The 26530-nt window shown below is 36.6% G+C and overlaps 1 protein-coding gene across 1 annotated transcript in view; it reads left to right on the top strand.

Moving 5' to 3' along the window:
* RHCE (Rh blood group CcEe antigens) overlaps positions 1-26530 on the top strand; it is a 129437-nt gene that overhangs the window by 37555 nt on the left and 65352 nt on the right. Inside the window, exon 2 of the mRNA XM_053704808.1 lies at positions 5864-6050. Within this exon, the coding sequence (XP_053560783.1) occupies positions 5864-6050 (187 nt within the window). The remainder of the gene's footprint in view (positions 1-5863; positions 6051-26530) is intronic.

Below are 26530 nucleotides of genomic sequence, written 5' to 3' on the forward strand. Positions count from 1 at the left end.
ATGTAGAGACAATAGAAAATTATATGATTCAAAGTCAATAATGATAAAAGTTAATTCTGTAAAGCGAAGAATCCAATAGGATAACTAGGTGGAATAATATTCCCCTTACCAGAAGATACCTCAATCTAATGAGGTAAGTTGCTGCAACTAGTAGAGGGTGATAGAATTCAAGTGTGTATAGGTGGAAGTCAGTGGCGTGTCATCCACCTCTTGGAGTAGGTGTTCTTCTGTAGTTTTTTCCTCCCACAGGTGTTAGCCCATAGAAAAAAGAAAAACTGATATAGTGTAATATTGTTTTTATTATACAAAAAAACACACAGCATACAGTTAAACCACTCAAACAATATGAGGTATGTTATACACAGGAGTGGTCACAGGGATCCTCCGAAGAGCAATTCCAGGATATTTGCAAGAATACAAACATACACAATCCGAAAAACATCAATCCAGTAATGTATAAAATAGTATTAAAAGCTCCGGTTTAGTAACAAGCAAATCCAGCAAACTGCCGGTGTAAAGTACAGGTGAAAATCAATCCCTAACGTGTTTCAAAAGCTTATCAAATAAATCCTTCTCCCTCAGAGAAGTACTTTTCAATGTATTTTTGATGTGTTTTGTGCAACTTTTTTGTTTCGCAAAACAGTTAACCAGTGCTCTGAGGTCACGGTAATCATTCTTGCAAAAATCGTGATTGCACTCATGCATTGTAATACGAGCGCTACATCTGCCATACGCAAAAACAGCCGGGATAAACCTGATATCGCTTGTACATAATTGTTAGCACGCCACTCATAATCTGGCCCATAATGTTGATGACCTTCTAGGGAGAGTACTCTAAAGCAATACTGGATTGGTTCATATATAATAACCTAAATCATAGATCTGGTCTTCCAATGAGATAGATTATATGGTTTCTCCACTGGAACTATACTCTGACGAAGAGGTGTGAGCAACCAAGCTTAGCATCCATACCCCTCAACACCTGGGGAGTGAGAAAAACTATAGTAAACGTCGAAGCTGTCAGGAATCATATATAAATAACTATTTAAGTTCTTGTATAAATATATTTTTATGTCAAATAAATGTTAATGGCACTGTCATTTTACAGATTGTGTAACTTGAAACTAATGAATATAATCAGAAGTGCAAACTATGCAAAGTGGAGCACAATGACAGTTTATTTAGTACAGTACTTGGTTTTATAAGTCTAATCAGAGAACACTGAGAAGCATGAAGATTGATGTGTTTGACACTAAAAGTATCAACAGACATATGGCCAATGCCATATGTGTTACACAATATACATAGTCCTTTTCACTGTGTATGTAAATAATCTCTCTGATGTGTATTGCTGAAAGGGGACATGTGAATTTTTCAAACAAAATCGTAGACTGAGAATGAGACATAAATATCAACAAACATTGTATAGGACGGTTCCTCCACAAAGCACAATCTACTTATAAATAAAAGCACCTGCAGAATATAAGGGCAGTCAAGGCTCACTACTAAGGCTTTTATTTTTAGGTGGCCAAGCAAAATAGTTTATGCAAAATAAATCTCTTAGGTCACATGATCTGGCAGCCATTTTGCTTTTTAAGACTAATTATGACAAACACTTGAAAATCTACAGTAAGTTTGCAGTGAAACTAGCTGTGTAAACTGCATTTGTGACTTAGTTTAAACTTTGTTCAAGAGAAGTGCATTGGTCACATGATCTAGCAGCCATTTTGAAATGTGCGAAAATCTTTAAACATCTTCTTCTCTGAAACCGCTAAATGCAATGAAGCACAATTTTGCACATGTGCTCTTTGCAAGGTCATCTACCAAGATTGTTCACTGCGAATTTTCCATAATCAACATGGCTGCTATGAGCCATTCACCTTTTTATCGTTGTTTAATTGCATAAATTTGCACTTTATGCATTATGTTTACACTATTTAACTATATTACAGTGTAGTAAACACATGAATACAAATAGTCATGATCCCTAAAGGCAATATTGCAGTTTAAATTTGCACTGAGCAGTCGCCTTCGTGAAATAAAACATTTGCAAATTTTCATGAAACTTCTGCAAATCGTAGAGGTCTACAGTATAGTGAGCATTAGAATGTGTAATTTGAAAGCTATACATTGTATAGCTTGGCGGCCATTTTGTTCCGTATGTGCTGTTTTTAAAAACTACAAAAATCTTCTTCTCTGAAACCGCTTATGGGACAGACTTGAAATTTTGTTTATAAAGTTATCTTATGACTAACATTCAGATTTGTTCAAGAGAAGTTGATACGTCATGTGGTTTGGCAGCCATTTTGAATTGTTCAAAAATGCTTAACAATCGGCTAGATTACGAGTTTTGCGTTAGAGGCTATGCGGTGCTAACGAGCAGTTTATGTTCACCGCTCACTTAGAGATAGCGCTAGTATTACGGGTTTTTACCAAAATTTTGCTCATTACCAGCGCTGCTTAAGTCACCGGTGAGCTGGTGTAACATGCATGATTTCCCCATAGGAATCAATGGGGAGAGCCAGCTGAAAAAAAGTCTAACACCTGCAAAAAAGCAGCGTTTAGATCCTAACGCAGCCCCATTGATTCCTATGGGGAAATAAAATGTACGCCTACACCTAACACCCTAACATGAACCCAAAGTCTAAACACCCCTAATCTTACACTTATTAACCCCTAATCTGCCGTGCCTGACATCGCCGACACTTGCATTATATTATTAACCCCTAATCTGCCGCTCCCGACACCACCGCCACCTACATTATACTTATGAACCTTATGAATCTGCTGCCCCCAACATCGCCGATACTACATTATATTTATTAAACCCCTAATCTGCCACCCCAAATGTCGACGCAACCTACCTACACTTATTAACCCCTAATCTGCCGCCCCCAACGTCGCTGCCACTATAATAAACATATTAACCCCTAAACCTAAGTCTAACCCTAACCCCCCCTAACTTAAATATAATTTAAATAAATCTAAATAAAATTAATATAATTAACTAAATTATTCCTATTTAAAACTAAATACCTATAAAATAAACCCTAAGGTAGCTACAATATAACTAATAGCTTAGGGTTTATTTTTATTTTACAGGCAAGTTTGTATTTATTTTAACTAGGTAGAATAGTTACTAAATAGTTAACTATTTAATAAACTACCTAGCTAAAATAAATACAAAAGTACCTGTAAAATAAAACCTAACCTAAGTTACAATAACACCTAACACTACACTATAATTAAATTAATTCCCTAAATTAAATACAATTAAATACAATTATATAAAATTATCTAAAGTACAAACCCCCCCCACTAAATTACAGAAAATAATAAACAAATTACAAGATTTTTTAAACTAATTACACCTAATCTAATCCCCCCCAAAATAAAAAGCCATACCCTACACTAAATTACAAATAGCCCTTAAAAGGGCCTTTTGCGGGGCATTGCCCCAAAGTAATCAGCTCTTTTACCTGTAAAAAAAATTACAAATCCCCCCAACATTAAAACCCACCACCCACACAACCAACCCTACTCTAAAACACACCCAATACCCCCTTAAAAAAACCTAACACTAACCCCTTGAAGATCACCTTACCAGGAGAAGTCTTCATCCAACCGGGCTGAAGGCCTCAACGAATCTGGCAGATTTTAAGGGATATTTGTAATTTAGTGTAGGGTAGGGCTTTTTTATTTTGGGGGGGCTTTTTTATTTTGTTAGGGGGATTAGATTAGGTGTAATTAGTTTAAAAATCTTGTAGTTTGTTTATTATTTTCTGTAATTTAGTGTTTGTTTTTTTGTACTTTAGCTAATTTTATTTAATTGTATTTAATTGTATTTAGTTTAGGGAATTAATTTAATTATAGTGTAGTGTTAGATGTTAGTGTAACTTAGGTTAGGTTTTATTTTACAGGTAAATTTGTCTTTATTTGAGCTAGGTAGTTTATTAAATAGTTAATAACTCTTTAGTAACTATTCTACCTAGTTAAAATAAATACGAACTTGCCTGTAAAATAAAAATAAACCCTAAGATAGGTACAATGTAACTATTAGTTATATTGTAGCTAGTTTATGGTTTATTTTACAGGTAATTATTTAGTTTTATATAGGAATAATTTAATTAATTATAGTAATTTTATTTAGATTTATTTAAATTATATTTAAGTTAGGGGGGTTAGGGTTAGACTTAGATTTAGGGGTTAATAACATTAGTATAGTTGCGGCGACATTGGGGGCGGCAGATTAGGGGTTAATAAATGTAGGTAGGTTTTGGCGATGTTAGGGACGGCAGATTAGGGGTTAATAATATTAAACTATTATTTGCGAGGCGGGAGTGCAGCGGTTTAGGGGTTAATATATTTTTTATAGTGGCAGCGATGTCCGGTTCGGTAGATTAGGGGTTAAAAAATTTATTTTAGTGTTTGCTATGTGGGAGGGCCTAGGTTTAGGGGTTAATAGGTAGTTTATGGGTGTTAGTGTACTTTTTATCACTTTAGTTAAGAGTTTTATGCTACAGAGTCTAAAACTCTTAACTACTTACTTTAAAATGCGGTACCAGTCTTGACAGGAGAGGGTGTACCGCTCACTTTTTGTCAGACTCGTAATACCGGCGCTATGCAAGTCCCATTGAAAAAAGAGGATACGCAATTTACGTAAGGGATTTGTGGTATTTCCAAGTCTGGCTAAAAAAGTGAGCGGTACACCTGTACCTGCAAGACTCGTAATACCATCAGGCATTAAAAAGCAGCGTTGGGACAGGCCAACGCTGCTTTTTAAGCCTAACGCAAAACTCGTAATCTAGGTGACTATTTTTTAATTAATAATAAAACAGAAACCATTTTACAAAAATGCTTTATTTTTACCAAGTTTATTGAAATTTATGGTGAGGACTATTGTGCATAATATGGAGCCTGTATATCATGATCTGGCTGCCATCTTGTTTTACGCAAACATTTAGAAAATCTATTTCTCTGGAACCGCTTATGTTAGAACTGTGAAACTCACTTTATAACATTATATTGTGACCTAGAGTCACAGTTGTTCATGTTTAAATAATTGGTCATAAGCTATGGCAGCCATATAGGTGTACGTGAAAATTTCAAAAATGTGTTTTCTTTGCAACCACTAATGTTAAAACTGTGAAATTTGCTGTATAACCATAGATTGTAACTTAGAGTTACATCTGTTCGTGTTGAAAGTATTGGTCATATAGTGTGGCAGCCATCTTGAAAAATGCAAACAGTCGAAAATGTGTTTTCTTTCCAACTTCTATGTTAGAACTGTAAAAATATATTTAGATTTGTCATTATCTGTCCATAACTCTCATATTAATTTCCTTATAGGGACTTTTCCCAATGCATTTTTTTGTCCACAGTGGCAAGAATTATCCCTATATAAGTACATGTCACAGGAGAAGCACTCAGTTAACTTATCAATAACTGTGTAAATGATAACTATCAAATAACCCGTATAAATAATTTTTTTAGTAGAAGATTAAAATAATGTAAATTGAATCAGACATCTTCATCTGTTACACAAAGAACTGAAGCAACAAGTTATTTTAATTACTTACAATTTATTCCTCTCCTAGTGCACAAGAAACTACAATTATCTTCACATTAATTAACTTCACTTCCGATAATGAGATTAAGTTAATTTGACTTAATCTATAACCCTCTGGTCTGTACTGAATTGTATGATGTTTTACATAAATTGTAAATGTTAATTGTTTATATAATGGTACCAGTCAATAGACGGACAAGTACAGGGGAGCTTTAAGATCAAATATAATATTTTTTTTTAAGATAAAAGTATTATTGTCTATGTTAAACAATACATTTTCCCCCTTATTTACAGCATTTCAAGACATCAATGTTATGGTTATTCTTGGATTCAGTTATCTTTTTGCATTTTTGAAGAAATTTGGATTTAGTGGTGTTGCTTTCAACTTTCTCATTGTAGTGTTTGGACTTCAATGGGCTATCATTTTGGATTCTTTTATACTTCCTTCAAACAATGGGCTTCCAACCATTTCTTTAACTAGGTAAGTTTTTTTTTAAAGTTTGATTTTCTAATTATATTTGAAAAAAACTATATTTCACATATATTTTTTCCTATAGGTAAGATATTCATTGAGGGCTATTCCAGTCCATTAGATGCACTTTGTCTTGAACTTTTGTTTTTTTGTTTTTAAATTGGAATATGTGTTTTCTAGTTGCTTCACACCAAATAAACTATCCTAATTCCTAGCTTTGTGAGAATTTAACATTGGTATTTCAGTCTTACAAGAAAACACTGCTAAATCAGTTTCACATAATTTATAGGGCTCTATGCACAAATTGCAGGTGAATTGTAAGTGATTTGAAATCTTTCATTAACTATTATCAATGGCCAAACCCAGTGAGTATCTCCCACAAGAAGAGTTGAGCTAGCCCTGCACACTGCATAGTTAAAGCTGCATACAATTCACCTGTAATTCTCCTATTTTAAGTGAATTGTACACAGCATTAACTATGCAATGTGCAGGGCTAACTCAGCTCTTCTTGTAGCTGATTGCGGGAATTGAAATGTTTCAATTCACCTGCCATTCACCTCTTAATAAATAGACCCCTTAGACTTTTCTATTTCAGTGGTTTTGACTCAATAAAAAATTGGCCTTTATTGAATGGCATCTCTTTGCTTTTTGTGAATGGTTTATTAAGGGTTTAAGTTTTTACACATTGCTCAGATCAAATAATAATAAACAAAATTGTTTCCAGGTGTGATAAAAAGTTAAAAGCTAAGCTCAAATCACACTTCTAAACTCTTAATCTTGCAGACAACTTATAAATGCAATCGTCCTAATGTTCATTTATGATTTGGAGGTTTGTTGATTATAAAATTACCCAAAACTATATAAAATTGTTGCACGCACCATAACATGATATTAGTAAAGTGTTAAGCTACAGAAAAGCTCATGTCTTATAGTTTTTGTGTGTTTCTCATAAGGTGTAAGCCAAATGTTCTGGCTTATACATTACCTCATATTATACTTTGTCTTGTACTCATTTTTATTTGAAAAAACAAGAACAATGTCTCCACATTTAGTTTTGTACTCAAACATCAATACTATCGGCGAGATTACGAGTTTTGCGTTAAGCTGAAAAAGCAGCGTTAAAAGGTCCTAATGCTGCTTTTTCACTACCGCTGCTATTACGAGTCTTGCAGGTATAGGGGTACCGCACACTTCTTTTGCCTTACCGCAAAACAATTTACATAAACTTCGTAAACCCTTTTTTCTATGGGACTTCCATAGCGCCGGTATTAAGAGTCTGTCCTGGGAGGCCAAAAAGTGAGCGGTACACCCTCTACCGCCAAGATACCTAACACATTCTAAAGTCAGTAGTTATGAGTTTTACACTACAACGCCATAGCATAAAACTCTTAACTAAAATGCTAAAAAGTACACTAACACCCATTAACCCCTAAACCGAGGCCCTCCCGCATCGCAAACACTAAAATAATTTTTTTAACCCCTATTCTGCCGCTCCGGAACACAACCGCCATTAGAATAAACATATTAACCCCTAAACCGCTGCACTCCCGCCTCGCAAACACTAGTAAATATTATTAACCCCTAATCTGTCACCCCCTAACATCGCCGCCATCGTTTGAAGAGGATGCTCCCGCATCGGATGTCTTGAAGATGGACCCGCTCCACGCCAGAAGGATGAAGATAGAAGCTGCCGTCTGGATGAAGACTTCTGCCCGTCTGGAGGACCACTTCTGCCCATCTGGAGGATCACTTCTGCCGGCTTCATTGAGGACATCTTGCCGCTTGGATGAAGACTTCTCCCGTTAAGTGAATCTTCGGGGGTTAGGGTTAGGATTTTTTTTTTTTTTTTTTTCCAACAACTTTATTGAAAATAATGAAGTAACATACAAGAAATGGAGACGCAGCTCCTCCAGTATACATGTTCAATAGTTGTCTTATATTTTCATAAATTTACATAACGAACAAAAACTTCTGGTCATATGTATTTATAACATTAGTTTAAAGGGGAAAGGAAAAAGGAATAAAGGGATTTTCAAAAAAGGTAAAAGGGAGAGATAGTGATGGACGAGTCCTGTCCCGTCCGCAACCAGTTGGAGGTATATTTATAGGATTACTTTGTGTGTATGTAAGTTTCCCCAGGTTTGGGATATTTCTGCATAAGTGTCCATTTTTGCATTCTTGAGATAATAATATTCTTCAAGCTCTAAAAGGTCTGTAACTTTTTCAACCCACATACCCAATGAAGGGCCTTTATTACTTTTCCAATTTTTGGCTATTAGTAGTTTCGCTCCCGTTTGTCATTATCGTAAATAATCTTAAATAAGGTTTATGTTTAATGTTTGGGGGTTTATTTAGAAGCCATATCAAGGGGTCCAGAGGGAGCACAATCTCCAGAATGGATTCTATTTCCTTAATTACGTGACGCCAGAAATTTTGAATGTCATTACACACCCACCACCATATGTGCATCATTACTATTTACGTGTACCGCATCTCCAACATGTGTTTGGATGGGAGCGAAATAACCTGTGTAGCTTCTTTGGGGTAAAGTACCATCTATGTAGAAGTTTGAAATTGATTTCTAGGATAGAGGATGAAACAGAGGATTTTCTAGTGGCTTGTAGAATGGAGTGGCTCGTTTGGGGGTGATATGATAATACCTAAGTCTGTTCTCACTTTTCTAAAAATTGGGGTATATACCCCAGGGGTTTCTGGGATAATAGTTTATAAATCATGGATAGTGTATGTCTGAGTGGTGGTGTTTGTATGCATAAGGATTCAAAGTTTGTCAACGGTCTAGACAGATTATTGTAGTCTTTGTGTTTAAGTATATAGTTTCTAGCTCGTCGGTATGTGAACCAATTGGAGAAACATTCATGCCCATCTGCAATCAGATCTGATTGCGTGCGAATTGATTCGTTTGCGATCATGGTCCGTACTGCTATGTCTGTAGTTTGGTTTACTGGGTCTATCATGGTAGCAGGTGGGTACAATATAAATTCCCCATTCTCCAAGAGGGACGTCAATGGAGATGGTTTGGAGGAGATAAATAAGGATGTGTTAATGACTTTGTCCCATGTCCTGAATGTCTCACTCGTTATCGGGTTACTATCTGTTTTGAGCTGGGGGCTTGTTGGAGATGTCCCAACACAGTCTACCTAGATGAGGTTTTTGGTGAATTAGGTGCTCTAAGGGGATCCAGCGTTTGTGTGGTAGTGAATGTTCCAGTCCACAACCCTCTGTAAAACAATTGCCTGTCTGTACATTTCAAGATTCGGAACTCCCATTCCCCCCTGAGATCTGGGTGAAATACATTATGTTTTTATTTATTCTAGGCGGCTCTTTCTGTTCCAAATGTAATCATTAAAAACTTTTTGTATAGAAGGTAAGTAAGTTGTGGGTAATGGGATGGGTAGTGTTTGTAGGTAGTAGAGTATTCTTGGGAAAAAATTCATTTTAATAACCTCTATACGTACCAACCAAGATATCTGTTTAGATCTCCATGAGGAGAGGTCATTTATAATTGTCCGTTTAAGAGGAATGTAGTTCATAGTGAACATGTCGTCATAGGTTGGCGCTAATTTGACCCCTAGATATTTAAGTGAAGAATAACACCATGAAAATGATGTGAGTTGTTTTATATTGTGTATGTCGTGTTTGTTCATATTTATACTTAGAATCTCAGGATATTGGACTTGTTAATGGTGAAATTTGAGAGTGTGTGAAAAATCTCTAATTCTTGATTTATTTGTGGGATTGACTCTTTGGGAGCTGTGATGGAGAAGAGCATATCATCTGCGAAAATAGAGACTTTATATTGTTGTGTGGCCAATGTTAATACCGTGTATTTGTGGGTTAGGGTTAGGATTTTTTTAAGGGTGTATTGGGTGGGTTTATTTTTAGATTAGGGATTGGGCCTGCAAAAGAGCTAAATGCCCTTTTAAGGGCAATGCCCATCCAAATGCCCTTTTCAGGGCAATGGGGAGCTTAGGTTTTTTTAGTTAGGGCTTTTATTTGGGGGGTTGGTTGTGTGGGTGGTGGGTTTTACTGTTGGGGGGGTTGTTTGTATTTTTTATTTTACAGGTAAAAGAGCTGATTACTTTGGGGACAATGCCTTGCAAAAGGCCCTTTTAAGGGCTATTGATAGTTTAGTTTAGGCTAGGGTTTTTTTATTTTGGGGGGGCTTTTTTATTTTGATAGGGCTATTAGATTAGGTACAATTAGTTTAAAGATCTTGTAATTTGTTTTTTATTTTCTGTAATTTAGTGGGGTTTTTTTGTGATTTAGCTAATTTAATTTATTTAATTGTATTTAATTTAGTTAATTTATTTAATTGTATTTAATTTAGTTAATTTATTTAATTGTAGTGTAGTGTTAGGTGTTATTGTAACTTAGGTTAGGTTTTATTTTACAGGTCAATTTGTATTTATTTTTGCTAGGTAGTTATTAAATAGTTAATAACTATTTAGTAACTATTCTACCTAGTTAAAATAAATACAAACTTGCCTGTAAAATAAAAATAAACCCTAAGCTAGATACAATGTAACTATTAGTTATATTGTAGCTAGCTTAGGGTTTATTTTACAGGTAAGTATTTAGTTTTAAATAGGAATAATTTAGTTAATGATAGAATTTTATTTAGATTTATTTTAATTATATTTCAATTAGGGGGGTGTTAGGGTTAGGGTTAGACTTAGGTTTAGGGGTTAATACATTTAATATAGTGGCTGCGACGTTGGGGGCAGCAGATTAGAGGTTAATAAGTGTAGGTAGGTTGCAGCAAGATTGGGGGCGGCAGATAGGGGTTAATAAATATAATGTAGGTGTTGGCGATGTTGGGGGCAGCAGATTAGGGTTAATAAATATAATGTAGGTGGCGGCGATGTCCGGAGCAGCTGATTAGGGGTTAATAAGATATAATGTAGGTGTCAGCAATGTTGGGGGCGGCAGATTGGGGGTTAATCAGTACAAGATTGGGGTGTTTAGACTCGGGGTTCATGTTAGGGTGTTAGGTGTAAACATAAAATGTGTTTCCCCATAGGAATCAATGGGGCTGTGTTACTGAGTTTTACGCTGCTTTTTTGCAGGTGTTAGACTTTTTCTCAGCCGGCTCTCCCCATTGATGTCTACGGGGAAATCGTGCACGAGCACGTATGACCAGCTCACCGCTCACTTATAGTGATGTCGCGAATAGTTCTCCGGCGAATAGTTCCCGGCGAACATAGCATGCTCGCGTTCACCGCGGACGGCGAACATATGCAATGTTCGGTCCGCCCCCTATTCCTCATCATTGAGTAAACTTTGACCCTCTACCTCACAGTCAGAAGACACATTCCAGCCAATCAGCAGCAGACCCTCCCTCCCAGACCCTCCCACCTCCTGGACAGCATCCATTTTAGATTCATTCGGAAGCTGCATTCTTAGTGAGAGGAGGGACAGTGTAGCTGCTGCTGATTTAATAGGGAAATTGATAGCTAGGCTAGTGTATTCAGTGTCCACTACAGTCCTGAATGACTCATCTGATCTCTGCTGTAAGGACAGCACCCTAAAAAGCCCTTTTTAGGGCTAGAACATCAGTCAGGCTCACAGCGTATACTGTGCCCACTTGCCCAGTGCCACCACTCATATCTGGTGTAACAGTAGTGTACATTTAAAAAAACAAACACTTTTTTGACTGTGAAATAATAGCAGACAGCTGCCAGTACCCAAGATGGCCGCCAATACGGCAGATGGGGAGGGTTAGAGAGCTGTTTTGGGGGGGATCCGGGAGGTTGGGGGCTAAGGGGGGGATGCTACACCACAGCATATGTAAAGGGAGCTGTTTGGGAGGGATCGGGGGTCTGATGTGTCAGGTGGGAGGCTGATCTCTACACTAAAGCTAAATTAACCCTGCAAGCTCCCTACAAACTACCTGATTAACCCCTTCACTGCTAGCCATAATACACGTGTGATGCGCAGCAGCATTTAGCGGCCTTCTAATTACCAGAAAGCAACTCCAAAGTCATATATGTCTGCTATTTCTGAACAAAGGGTATCCCAGAGAAGCATTTACAACCATTTGTGCCATAATTGCACAAGCTGTTTGTAAATAATTTCAGTGAGAAACCTAAAATTGCGAAAAAAATTAAGTTTTTTTTAAATTTGACCGCATTTGGCGGTGAAATGGTGGCATTAAATATACCAAAATGGGCCCTAGATCAATACTTTGGGTTGTCTACTTACACTACACTTAAGCTAAAATTAACTCTACAAGCTGCCTACATGCTCCCTAATTAACCCCTTCACTGCTGGGCATAAAACACGTGTGGTGCGCAGTGGCATTTAGCAGCCTTCTAATTACCAAAAAGCAACGCCAAAGCCATATAAGTCTGCTATTTCTGAACAAAGGGGATCCCAGAGAAGCATTTACAACCATTTATGCCATTTAGCAGCCTTCTAATTACCAAAAAGCAACGCCAAAGCCATATAAGTCTGCTATAATGGGCATGTCTGGCACACAGTGTTGGGGCAAGGGTCCATCTGACCACTGATACCTGGTCTGCAAAGCATGGTCAGGGCAGGTATATCACCTACACTGCGCACTGTGAAGCAGGCGTAACCCTTACACTACCTGATCGATACAACATCATACCTGATGTTTTAAAGCACGTTATTCCAAACAATTTAGGAATGTTAGGGTGATTTATGCCTTTTATGGATTAAAACCAGACTCTGCATCAACTATGTAATTTTTCCATGGGAGTTTTGCCATGGATCCCCCTTCGGCATGCCACAGTCCAGGTGTTAGTCCCCTTGAAACAACTTTTCCATCACTATTGTGGCCAGAAAGAGTCCCTGTGGGTTTTAAAATTCGCCTGCCTATTGAAGTCTATGGCGGTTCGCCCGGTTCGCCCCTTCGCGATCTTTTGCAGAAGTTCGCGTTTCCGCCAAAATTTTATGTTCGCGACATCACTACTCACTTAAGCAGCGCTGGTATTGGAGTGCGATATGGAGCTCAAATTTGCTCTACGCTCACTTCTTGCCTGATAACGCTGGGTTTGTAAAAACCTGTAATACCAGCGCTGCAGGTAAGTGAGCAGTGAGGAAAAAACTGCTTGTTAGCACCTGCACAGCTCTAACGCAAAACTCTTAATCTGGTCGTTATGTTTTTTTTATTTTTAGCAATTTGAAACAAACTAGACAAAGCTAGATCTAAACTGCACCAGTCTTTCACCAGAAAGCATGTCCAAACCAACTCCCTCTCTGCTAAGCAGATCTCCAAGTCTCTCTCTTCTTTCCCTAAAGTGAAATTAGGAACTGCCAGGCTCACCCCCACAGCCCACCCCTGCCTAGCCAATAACCTAAATCCCACCCACACAACACCCACAAGTCTCCCTCAAACAGCCTAGACCCTCAGTCCCAGGTAAATGTTGTTTGGTATGATACTGAATTAGTTATTTGTCATGTATTTTTATTACATAAAGCTGGCTGAAAATCATTGCAAACACTGTCCCAAAACCCTGCAAACCTGTTTATTATTGTTAATTTAACTGTAATTAACTGATCTTGATTGTATTAGCCTTAAAAGCGATAAATAAATATGAGCTGCGATATAGCATTTTCATGTGCAAATTCAAACATTTTGGGGGCATTGTCCTCCGTTTTGGGACTAAGCTTGGTGTATGGCAAGGACAGGATTTCTGGTTTGAGATGGTCTAGCTTTACTGTGCAGTGTGGGACAAGCACAATTTAAAATAAAAACAATTTATATATATATATATATATATATATATATAATATATATATACTATATATATAATATATATATATATATATATATACACAATATGAAGGGCATAAGGGTCTTTTATTTTGTGTATATTATTTTAAAAAAAAGTTTTAAAGACACAATACATATAGGAAAAGATTTACTAATGAATTGGAGAATCATGCGCTGGTAGAGTTAACTTTGGGAATAACATGGGCATGTGTTGAAAGGAAACTTGAAGGCCAGAAAGTGATAAATAAACTCCTTAAAGGAAATTTCATAAAATCAAAGAAGCCTAGGTGCTAACTGGATGAAAAGCGACCGTCTGCTTTACCCAAATGATTGAAAATGTGGTTATTCAGTAATGTTGGAGACAAATGAAAGAAATCAGAAGAGAAGGGAGCAATTATGTCTCTCTTGTATTTCTTCTGATTTGGCAACACATGTTATAAAGTGATATAAATGTAGTCAATATGAAGCCTCATTATACTTTAAACATGATTATAACCAGAGTATAAAGTAAAACAGTGTCTGTCTATCATGAGCACCTGTTTTTTTCTTAATCTGCAACTTTTTTTTTAAAACAGATACAGACATTTGCATGAAAAATAATGTTTTTAAATGGGCTCTGCGCCCAGAGCATAAACAAATTTTGACCACTGTCTGGTGGTTTTCAAAGCATGAATAAAAGACAAATTGTTTTTATGTAGATATGTCCTTTAGGTTTTAGACCTTTTTTTTGCCATACTATTTTTTGCTCAGGATTTTGTTTTCCACGGCATTTCCAAAGTAAATTTTCACCAGGACTTACAAAACACTTGCATACAAACACACACATACACACACATAGTCACAGACACATACACACAGAGAGTTATACACACTGTCACACGCGCACTACGTACACACACTCATGTGTATGTATAATATATATATATATATATATATATATATACATACAGTACACAGACAGACAGATACACACGCATACACACATATATTGCTTCAATATATATATTTTTAAAAAACAGATTTCTTGAAACAATACTTTTCAAGCCAACAGATCTAAAGGCAATAGCTAGCTGAATAAATGAAAATGTCAGTTACTTCTAAATTGTAAGCTCCATTGGAACTCTCTTATTATACCTCATAGAATGTAAACTCCTTGTACAAAATCCCCCATTATACATCTGTTTAATACTTCTAAAATAACTGTAAGCTGCTTATAAGTATCACCACAACAAATGTGCTGCCCCCCTCCAATCTGCTGCCCTAGGCAAGTGCCTTGTTTGCCTAGGTCAAAATACCCAGGACATCCTTTTATTTAGCCTCCAAGCATAAATGTGGAGTTAAAATTCACTGTTTGTGTGTTGAATGTATTATATATAGCAGGTGTATAGAATAAAAAGTATTGAAAATGTACCTTCTAAGTCTCTTTCTACTGTATTTCTTTGCACGCCAAGATCACCAAGTCCAAACTACACAAAAAATGTAATTTCACCACATACAAGTATATATTTTCTAACAGGGTTTACTTTATGCAATACAGAAATACAGAATATGTCTTTATCCATATTAATAACCATCTAAGTATATTCGTTAAAAGCAGGTGTTTTTTATTTTTCACTGAAAAAGTATTGAGATAATATTAGTAAGGAGAAAAAATATTAAGAATGCCCCATGTCTCATGACCACACTGGTACAAGCAGGGCCACCATCAGGTGTAAAAGGAGTGACTCCTGTCAGGGGTCCTGTTTTTTAATTTTGGCAGCCACCAGAGGGCGCTACAGCAGAGTGCTAATGAGCACGATAAATGTCATTACAAGGAGTAAAGCATTAGCATTTGAGAGGATTTCTGAGTGTGCACTAAACCACTATGCACAGTGTGAGATAGACTTGGCACTTCAGTTTGTACAGTGTGTGCCTGAGTCAGACGACAGATCACTTTCATTTGCAGAGGAGGTAGGACTTACTTAGTAAATGTTTTTTATTTCTTTGTGCAATTTCGTATTGTAACTTCAGTGTAGTAGTTGTATGGTGGGGCCAGGGTTCCATAAAAACATATATATTTTTTTTATTTATGATTATTTGACAATGCTGTAGAAATTCTATATTTAAAACCATGCAGAAATGTTTCCTCTTCAATACACAAATGGTATGTGTCCTTTTGGCAGATATGATTTTATTATTTTTTTTATTTATATATATAATTTTAATTGCATTTCTGTTTACTGCCCCTTTATGCAAGGACTTTCCAGATGCCAGGAGGCATTTCATCTAAGACTTTTACATTTGCATAAAATGTTATTATCTCAGGCTAAGATTGCTCATCAGTGTTTGAAATGAGACATGTTAACTTGACACTGTTCAGTTTACATTACAGCTGATTTCATTTTGAAATACATACAAACACACCTAAATCCTGCATTTAACCAGATCTAATGGTATGAGACTGAGTACCACAGCTTATGGTTCCACCAAGACCATATAGAATAGAGCAAAAATCCATAACTACAGCTGACAGATAGGAACATTTGTACACCAGATTTAAAGTGGTGCTCTTGGTTGGGGAAAATAGGGGGGAAAACCCAAACCTATGCCAACCTTTTAAATGTACTTTTCCTCATCTACCCATTCTGACAGATCATTAATGTACAATTTTTTAAGTCACAGAAGTATTTTTGTTTTCATCTTTACAAATATGATTCTTTAAAAAGTGATCTCTTAATTTCTGCTATTTTGTATCATGCATGTCACACACTGTTGATTTAGGGGATGGCAATGTGCAGAAATTTTACCTCCTGTGAATTTCTGTGGGTGTCTGTGTTTAGTGTCATGCCTCGCCACTCTAACCATTGCAATCTCTGCATCTCCTTCCCTGCTCGTTGCCTAGGGCTGTGTTGGGTCTGGAGGCGTGCGGCGCTGATGTCAATGCCGCACGCTCCTCTCCTCTCTGATGCTGGTCAGATGCTTGTGGCACGAATCATACACCTATGTAAGTGTTCCTTGTACAATCTATCACTGCCCAAGTATAGGTGTTACTTTGTGTGCTCCTGGGGTGTGATAGATCGTATTTCTCTTACTGCCTTATTGTTATACTGCTGCTGAACTTTGCCTGTCTGACTACTCTGCCTCTTAACCCCTAAATTGCTGGATTGATTATTGCTGCTGAACCCTGCCTTGTCTGACTACTCTGCCTCTTAACCCCTAAATTGCTGGATTGAAATACTGCTGCTGAAACCTGCCTGTCTGACTGCTCTGCTTATTACCCCTGTTGTTCTGGATTGCCTCTTTGTTGCAAAACCCTGCCTGCCTGACCATTCTAGTGGTTTGCCCTTAGACTGCTTTACTGTTGCCAAATCCTGCCTGTCTGACCATTCTAGTGGTGTGCCCTTACTGTTGCCAAACCCTGCCTGCCTGACCATTCTAGTGATTTGTCCTTGGACTGCTCTGTCGTTGCCACTGGGGACTGCCCTGCCTGTGGTGAGTGCCGCCTTCCTCATCTTACTAACTTTCTCTGCTCTGGGGTGTCTCTCTGTGTGTGTATGTCTTTGTGTGTTTTCTGTGGGCGTCTGTGAGTGTGTATTTCTTTGTGTGGTTTCTAAGGCTGTCTCTGTGGGTGTTTACTCGGGTGTATTTGCAAGTTTGTGTTTGAGTTTTTGTGTGTGTGTGTCCATTGTCTGTTCCTTTTTAGGACATTTTGACATTACTACTGATTATTTACATCTTTCTACAGACTTTGAGACTAATGAGACCTTTTCCGTAAGTCAGCAATCCACCACTTAACCTTTAAATTAATGTTTTGGCAGTTCAGCCACTGCATGCTGTTGTCATCATATAGTTGGCATCTTCCTTGAGAAAAAGATAATCAGAACTCCATATTTTGTCTTGTAAATCTCCTTTTTTGACAAAACTGTAGTCTACCTCATTACTTGTCACGTCAATGTAAACAAGTTCTGATTGTCTGTGTGGGTGTCTGTGTCTGAGTGTGTTTATTTGCGTATCTGCTAGAGTGTTTATATGTGAATATAAAGGTAGTGTCTAAATGTAAATCCTTATGTGTGAGTGTGTGTTTCAGTGTATGGGTGTGTCTGTGTGTTTCTGTGTTTGTGTGTTACTACATTTACAAAATGTCCAAGTTTGACTACACTTAAGAATAAAGTGCATATACAGTATTTCAAAGTTCTTACCAGATCCAAAGAATGTAAAGATCTTTCAAGAAAAATCTTCGGATTAGGACACAAGGAAGGAACAACAATTTCCCTATTAATGTTGTTCTCAATTCTCAACTTTAGGCAGAAATTTAAACGAAGTCCGCAAAACAGCTTAATCTTGATGGGAAATCAGATAAGGAGACTCACTCTGAGTCGACAACTCAGAAACTCTTCTAGCAGAAGATATAGCCAAAAAAAATAACACTTTACAAGACAGTAGTTTAATATCCAAAGAATGCATAGACTCAAAAGGAGGAGCCTTCAAAATCCTTAAAACCAAATTGAGACACCAAGGAGGAGAAATAGACTTAATAACAGGTTTGATATGAACCAAAGCCTGAACAAAACAGCAAATATCAGGAAGTTTAGCTATCTTTCTATGAAGCAAGGCAGAAAGAGCAGAGATTTGTCCCTTCAAAGTATTTGCAGACAAACCCTTATCCAAACCATCCTGAAGAAACTAAAATCCTAGGAATTCTAAAAGAATGCCAAGAAAATTTATGAGAGGAACACCATGAATATAGGTTTTCCAAACCCGATAATAAATCTTCCTTGAAACAGACTTACGAGCCTGTAACATTGTGCCAATCACTGAGTCAGAGAAACCTCTATGACTAAGAACTAAGCATTCAATTTCCATACCATCAAATTTAGAGATTTGAGATCCTGATGGAAAAACGGCCCTTGAGACAGAAGGTCTGGCCTTAAAGGAAGTGGCCAAGGTTGGCAACTGGACACCCGGACAAGATCCTCATACCAAAACCCTGTGAGGCCATGCTGGTGCTATCAGAAACACATGAGATTGTTCCATTATGATCTTGGAGATCACCCTTGAAAGAAGAACTAGAGGAGGAAAAATTTAGCAGGTTGGTAAAACCAAGGAACTGCTAAAGCATTCACCATCTCCGCCTGAGGATCCTTGGACCAGAAGAGGTATCTGGGAAGTTTCTTGTTTTAAACGAGGAGGCCATCAGATCTATTTCTGAAAGACCCCACATCCGCACAATCTGATAAAACACATTGATAAAACACATCTGGATGGAGAGACCACTCCCCCGGATGTAAAGTCTGACAAATGAGATAATCCGCTTCCAATTGTCTACACCTTGGATATGAATCGCAGAAATTAGACAAGAGTTGGACACCGCCCAAGAAAGTATCCAAGATACTTCTTTCATTGCTAAAGGGCTCTGAGTCCTTCCCTGATTATTGATATACGCCACAGTTGTGATATTGTCTGTCTTAAAATGAATTAAAAGTTTTCTCTTTAATAGAGGCCCAACCATGAAGAGCCTCTTAAAATAGCACAGAGCTCTAAAATATTGATTGGCAGCCTCTTGAGGTTCCCAAAACCCTTGTGCTGATAGAGACCCCCAGACAGCTCCCCAACCTGTAAGACTTGCATCCATTGAGATTACAGGCCAGGAAGGACGAACAAAGAAGGCCCCCTTGAACAATACGGTGATGGTTCAACCACCAAGACAGAGAGAGTTGAGTGTTGGGATTTAAGTATATCAGCTGTGATATCTGAGTATAATCCCTGCACCATTGATTCAGCATGCAAAGCTGAAGAGGTCTCATATGAAAACAAGCAAAGGGGATCGCATCCGATGCTGTAATCATGAGACCTAAAACTTCCATGCACATAGCCACTGAATGGAATGATCAAGACTGAAGGTTTAGACAAGCAAAAACCAATTTCATTCGCCTCTTGTCTGTTAAAGACAGAGTCATGGACACTGAATCTATCTGGAAACCTAAAAAGGTGACCCTTGTTTGAGGAATCAAAACTCTTTTGTAAATTGATCCTCCAACCATGCATTTGAAGAAACCATACTAGTTCTTTTGTGTGAGATTCTGCTAAATGAAAAGACTGAGCTAGTATCAAGATATTGTCAAAATAAGAAAACATTGCAATACCTGCTCTCTGATTACAGATAGAAGGGCACAGGGAACCTTCGATTCATAGAGCTGTCGCTAGGCCAAATGGAAGATCGACAAATTGGTAATGCTTGCCTAGAAAAGAGAATCTCAGAAAACGATAGTGGTGTGGATGAACTGGAATGTGAAGATAAGCATCCTGTAAATCTATTGTGGACATAAAATGCCCTTTTTGAACAAAAGGCAGAATAGTCCTTATAGTCACCATCTTAAAAGTTGGGACTCTTACAAAACTATTTAAAAACTTGTCAGGGTATCTGTGAGTAACATTACAAAACTACAGATGTATCATAGAATCTAATATTTCATTTTGAAGTGAATTGGTCTCATAACAGACCAGCCCCAACCCCCCTTTTTCCTGATACAATACATCCAAATGAGAACAAAGGGGAAAACATTTGGGTCTCATTAGTTCAGGCAGTTATTCAAAGAGATGTTCAATATATAGCTGCTCTGGTTTAAAGTTGATTTCCTGCCCAAAATAGATAATAGATTTACAGATCTCCCTCACTGCTGCTTGGGACAAGTTTGAAAACATTTGTTTCAGTAAGTAAAGGCAATTTATTTCAAAGGGATGTTCACTATATGACTTTGTTGAAGTTTAATTTCCTGATCTGTCCTCTATGTAATAAAAGGTTATCAGGGTAATGACCTCATGTGGAGATATACAGACGTAACGTCTGGGAATGAACTATTTGAAGCTTAAGTATTTGCAAGAATTGATTATCTCCTGCTAATTGGAATACACATTCTCAGTGCAAAAGGCTGTTGGCTCAGATAAACAGCACATGAGAAACTGGATCTCAGACATTTGGGAATGCTGTGCCTAAATCTTCATAATAAATAATTTAAAATACACTGATCATATTAAAAAAAAAATACATATATATATATATATATATGTTTATATATATATATATATATATATATATATATAATATATATATATATATATATGTATATATATATATAAATATATATGTATTGATCTTAAACTGATACTATATTGGATTAATATCTGCTGTTGAACAAGTAGCTATACAATAAATTTAAAATGTCCAATTAATAACCTATTCTTTTTATTTTTCAGGCATCTGACAAAAACACGTGTGGTTGTCCCATAAATTGTGTCATATGTTTTATGCACTCAGAAAGAGGTGTACTGAATGTGAAATATGCTGTGTTTTTATATGAATATAATAAAATAATCAAATGCAACTTTAAATGCATTTAAGATAATACTAGTATGATGTTAGAAATAATACTGATGTTTCATATTAAAATAATCAGGAAAATTGCACAATATGATCCATGTATATTAAACATATGACTTATTAATACAAGTGGTGAGCATATTAAATAAAAAAATTGAATTATATAATTTACTGTAGCAGTGTTAAAAAAAGAAACTGTTTATCTTAACTGCCCCCGTTGGCCTAAATCCAATATTACAGCCAAAAGGCATTTGGCTGTTGAAAATGAAATTTCTCAGTAGCCAATCAGGGAGGTGTCTCCCAAATAAACAATCAGGGACAAGCTTCCAAAGGGCCTATCATCCTAATTTCACTGATGACTAGAATAAAAAGGGGGTGGGGTTATATTGTGTGATATAACCTCAGGGAAGAGAAAAAAAAAGAGGACTCTGTGCTGAATTTTGGCTGACAAACTGTTGCCTTGGGATCCAGTCTATATAAAGCAATCTGGGCCTAATTTTTTATCCATCTTGCAAAATTACCTCTTTTAATTTATGAGGTGAAATTGGATTTATCAGAGGAACCCTGAAAGCTGAAACATTGAACTATTTGGGTAAAGTATAAGAAACTGTTAAGTATATTTAATATTTTAAATCAAAGGCTATAGTTAGATTACAGTTAATAATTTTAAAAGGGCACAAATTAGTATTTTAAGCTTGTGTTTCATAGTCTTGTGTAGTTTAAAACTAGTCTTTTGTTTGCCAAGTAATTTATCTTTGCAACTTTATATATATATTTTAGAATTTGCCTTAATTGTAGCTAAAACGAGTTTATTTCAGCTCAGAGAAATTGGCTGTTAAAGCATATTGTATATATCGTTTAACTAAGCACTGTTAAAGTTAGTGATCCATACTCTGGTATTTCATTGTGGTATTTTAATTTAATCCATTGTGAATAAGGTAATTTGTAAAGGTATATTTTTATAAATCTTTGTATAGAATATTGTAACACTTTAAACTTGTACAATGTGATTCATATCTGGTTTCTATAAATATAATTCAATGTGTTTATAACTTAACTAATATACTAATATAAAGAATTTAGGAATTTATAATAATTAATTAATTGTTCCGTATATGCATTTTATTGGGAGTTTGTTTTTAAAGAATAATTATTAAATATATTGTATTATAACCCAACCATATACTGACATATTATTTGGAGGCGCTGCAGTAGATAATATTACATTTATCACAATGATATAATATATTTTGTAGTAAATAGAAATGATCTCGAAAATAAAATTATTAATTTTTCCTAATTTTAAGATTACATTTTTTCTCTCTTATTGGTCAAAATTGTATTAGTGTTTTAATTTAACTAAATACTAAGCCAATATAATAATGTCTGTTACTAGAAGTGAATCAATTAATTCTATACATAGTGTTGAAGTATGTTCCCCAAGATTGCCCCTCACTCAAGGTGATGTCCTTAAGATGGACATTATAGGCTACATTAAAAAGAGGTTTAATATTGCGGGTGAATTAAATGATTATATGGATATGCTTGCAATTAAGGCTAAAAATATTGCTATTGATGATGGAAGGTGGAATGAAAAAAGGGAATTATTCCAAGAATTATTAAAAATTAATCAATGCAAAAATGATAAAAAACAGGATGAACTAATACTAAAATCTTGGCCCCTTGTAATATGTATTATTGACGAAATGTCTACACTTCTTATAGAAAAGGAATTGCAAAAACAGGGGCTAGATAATGGTATTCGCTCATCACGCAAGTGCGAAGAGAGTTTAGAAATGGCTGAAAATTAAATTGTTACATTTAAGCAAGACATGGCCACCTTAGATAAGCATAACCTAAATTAACTAGCCAAAATACAAGCGTTAAATAAACAAATCCCGCAAAGCCAGAAAGAATTAAGTGGTTTAAAAAGGCTGTATCATCATAATTAAAACCCCTCTATTAGCAATGAGGATAATGCAGATAATTCTAACTCCCTTAAGGAATACATCAGAAATGAATTACAGAACTTTAGGGAAGAATTTAAACACAGGCCACTGATTGGCTCAGAGATAAACTTCCCACATAGACAATCTCCTCATGTTTTAAATTCAGAGAACTGCTACACTTCAGAGGGGGAGGACAGTGATTATAGTGAGTCAGAGGGTGGAGCTAGCTACCCAAATACCCCCCATAATACTAATATGCATAAGGGTTCTCCCCATGGTAAAAGGGCAGATAAGGAACGCTCCAGTCCCAAAAATAAGGTCACTAGGAGAGCCCAAGATACGTTTAATAAGGTATATGACACCCCTAAAATAATAAAAATTTTAAGTGGTGCAGTACCTAAGTTTTCAAACAAGGGAACCAATTCTATAAATGACCACTCAGTGACTTATGAAAATGCTTTATCCATTATGAATGTTACTAGTGAGCAGTCAAAAATTTATTTTTTTTGCCCTGGGTATTTGAGGGTAAACATAACAAATTCTTTGCTTCACTAAAGGATATGAATATTCATTCCTGGAGTGAAACGAAAAATCAGTGCAGAAAAGAATTTGGGCAATATCGCACTAAAACCACTGCAAAAAATAGCTGTATACGGTTTGAAATGTGGCGCAAATCAAAGCCCAATTAAATTCCTTTCTGTACTGAAAAGTGCATACAGTATGGCCGAAGACTACCCCATATTTGAAAGCTCAGAATTTGTAAATTTATTTTTCGAAGCATTGCCCAGCATACATCAAGCTTAATTTAGCTAGAGATTTTGATGAGCACTGCTCATTGGACTGGCTGATCAAAGAGAGTACAAAGTTATACTCTGTTAAAAAACGGTGAACAGGGGGTTAAAAAGGAACCACGGTCCAGCCACAAATTGTGGCAGAAACTAGGGTGTCCCCTAGCCCCCTCAATTTGGAGTCTAACAAGAAAACATATTCTGAGGTGGCCCAAGAAAACAGGCCATCCCCACAGAGTTTTAACTCTGCCCCTCCCCCAACACGGGCTGAGGCGCAGAGAGAATATACTCAAAATGGGGGGCATACCAAGGTAAATAATTATCCCCAAAGAGATGAAAACCCACAAGGTTATCGTATCCCCCGTAAAAATAAATACCAAATGTGGCGAAAATACTCTCAGGATAACCAGACCCCCAAGGTAAATAGTGCTCCCCAAAATATTAACACTGAACAAGTTGAGCCCCAAAGACAACCACATCAAAATAGGAACAATAGCTATGATTCTGAGGGATCCCAAGGATCGATGAATCAATACCCTGGGATATTAAAAAAATTGGTCCATGGGTAAAAATGGCTTTGTCCGTTCAAGTGGGCCAACTCAGTACGCAAATAAGTAAATTATGTACACTATTTACTAATATGAGTCAAGCTTTGATGGCTCAGAACCCTAATAATCTTTTTTAGGGGTACAGCCAGTGGCCAGCAGTGGGCCAGAGACACAGTAATAAATACTGCAGTATTACCTGAAAGAGAGGGAAGAGATATACCAAATGAAATGATAAATGTCAATAATGGTACTAATCATTTTCTCTCCCTACAGTCCGGAAACGGACGATTTAGCAGTGATGACAAGCAACCTCAGCCTGAAAGCTCTAACAAATCTTTTCCTTTGCAGTATTCTCTTAACCTTATTTCCACATATGCAGTACACAGGAACCCAATCAGCCCTATTATAGAGGGCATGAATAGTGAGCATGAAAATTCTCCTGCATCAGGTAACATGGCGTATTCAGGTAACACGTGGCGAAGCCCACAGATGTGTAATCACACCAATTTTATGTGTGAAATGGTAGAAAATGCAGGGAGATATTATGTATTAGCCTGAGCTCCAAGATCAGTTTCCAACCCTATCATGGGATTAAATTGATACTGTGTCTCAGGTAACTATTTTATCCCACAAGTACTACACACAGCTAAATGAGCTACCACCCCCTCAAACCTAAAATAAAAGAATTTGATGGTTCACTAAAAGGAGTTGGGGTTGACTCTCTCAAAGTCTACGATACGGCATTGGTTTAAACTAAGGCTGGGGAACAGGGTAATAAGACACCCTGCCATTATAGTGGATCTGCCAACTGATCGTTTAATTATTGGTAGTGATCTCCTGAAACGGTTAAGCACCATAATTGATTGCATATATAATGTAATTTGGTTACAAGTAAAAAGGCCTATTAATTATGAGTGATCCAGTATATCTCGCACCCAACATTACTGTCATGTGGTGGAAGAGAAGCTGTGTAGATTCATTTAAGGAATAACTCTATACCTGAAATCACTATCCTACAAATAGATGATCAGACTCCTTTAAGTGTTCTTATGGTAATACTTTAAAATTTTGCCTGGAAAGATAGCAAATATTTTACTTAGACTGCAATGTATTAACCATATCTCTCCACAAGGGGGGCCCTAAATCCCCCCAAAAGGGGGAGGCCACACTCAATACCTCGCAGGAATTGAGAGAGATAAGGGTGATCTATTTATCCCTATGCAAGTGCATGACCTTGGTAAAACCAAATATGCTAAACTGAACTTAAAACAGGAAGCTAGCTACATAAGTGAAGGTTTATTAGCACAGATCGCTGAACCTAAGGTGATTAAATATCTTTCTCCCCAAGACCACTGTGTCCATGGCCTAGATGACAGGTCTGAAAGCTATAACTTCACAGCTAAATGTTTATTATCTATCTCTATAGGTAATAAATCAGCAAAGCACTTGTTTTTAGTTTTAAATACTCCCCATAATCAAATATACATTGGCAATGATCTCTTACATAGATATGCCATACAAATAGATTTGATTAACTCTTGCCTCTGGAGCAGGTTAAAGGGGGATCCTGAAGTATTTCAGGATGAAAATACAGCCCTAAAATCAAAACAGTAAATGCCATATGCTGTGAATATGCAGGTGTCTAACAATGTTGTAATCCTACTGGGGGCTGATAAATTCCTTTTATCCTTACAGGTAAAGAGAGGTCCGAAATTAAAAACTTCTGAAACACGGAATTTGCCTCGCCCATAAAATGCAAAAATCTGGGTATAACAATGACCCATACTCCTATGGTAAATATTGGAACTATTTCAATACATGTTATTGTGCATAACATGACCCCACAGGATATAACCTTATCTAAGGGAACTACCATAGCATATGCGCTGCAAAAGTTATTACACTTTTGGATTCCAGAATAATGTAATTGGGCTAATACCTGAAGTATACTTAACTAAAGAACAATTAATAGAACAATCCTTTGCATCTATGCCAGAGGGACTATTCACAATTCAGTCTATTTATCCCTTCAACTCAGAGGAAGGCATCTGTAAAATGGAAGAAGCCTCTCTAGTATATGATCAGCCA

The sequence above is a fragment of the Bombina bombina genome, chromosome 3, assembly GCF_027579735.1.
Source record: "Bombina bombina isolate aBomBom1 chromosome 3, aBomBom1.pri, whole genome shotgun sequence".
NCBI classification, from domain to species: Eukaryota; Metazoa; Chordata; class Amphibia; order Anura; family Bombinatoridae; genus Bombina; species Bombina bombina.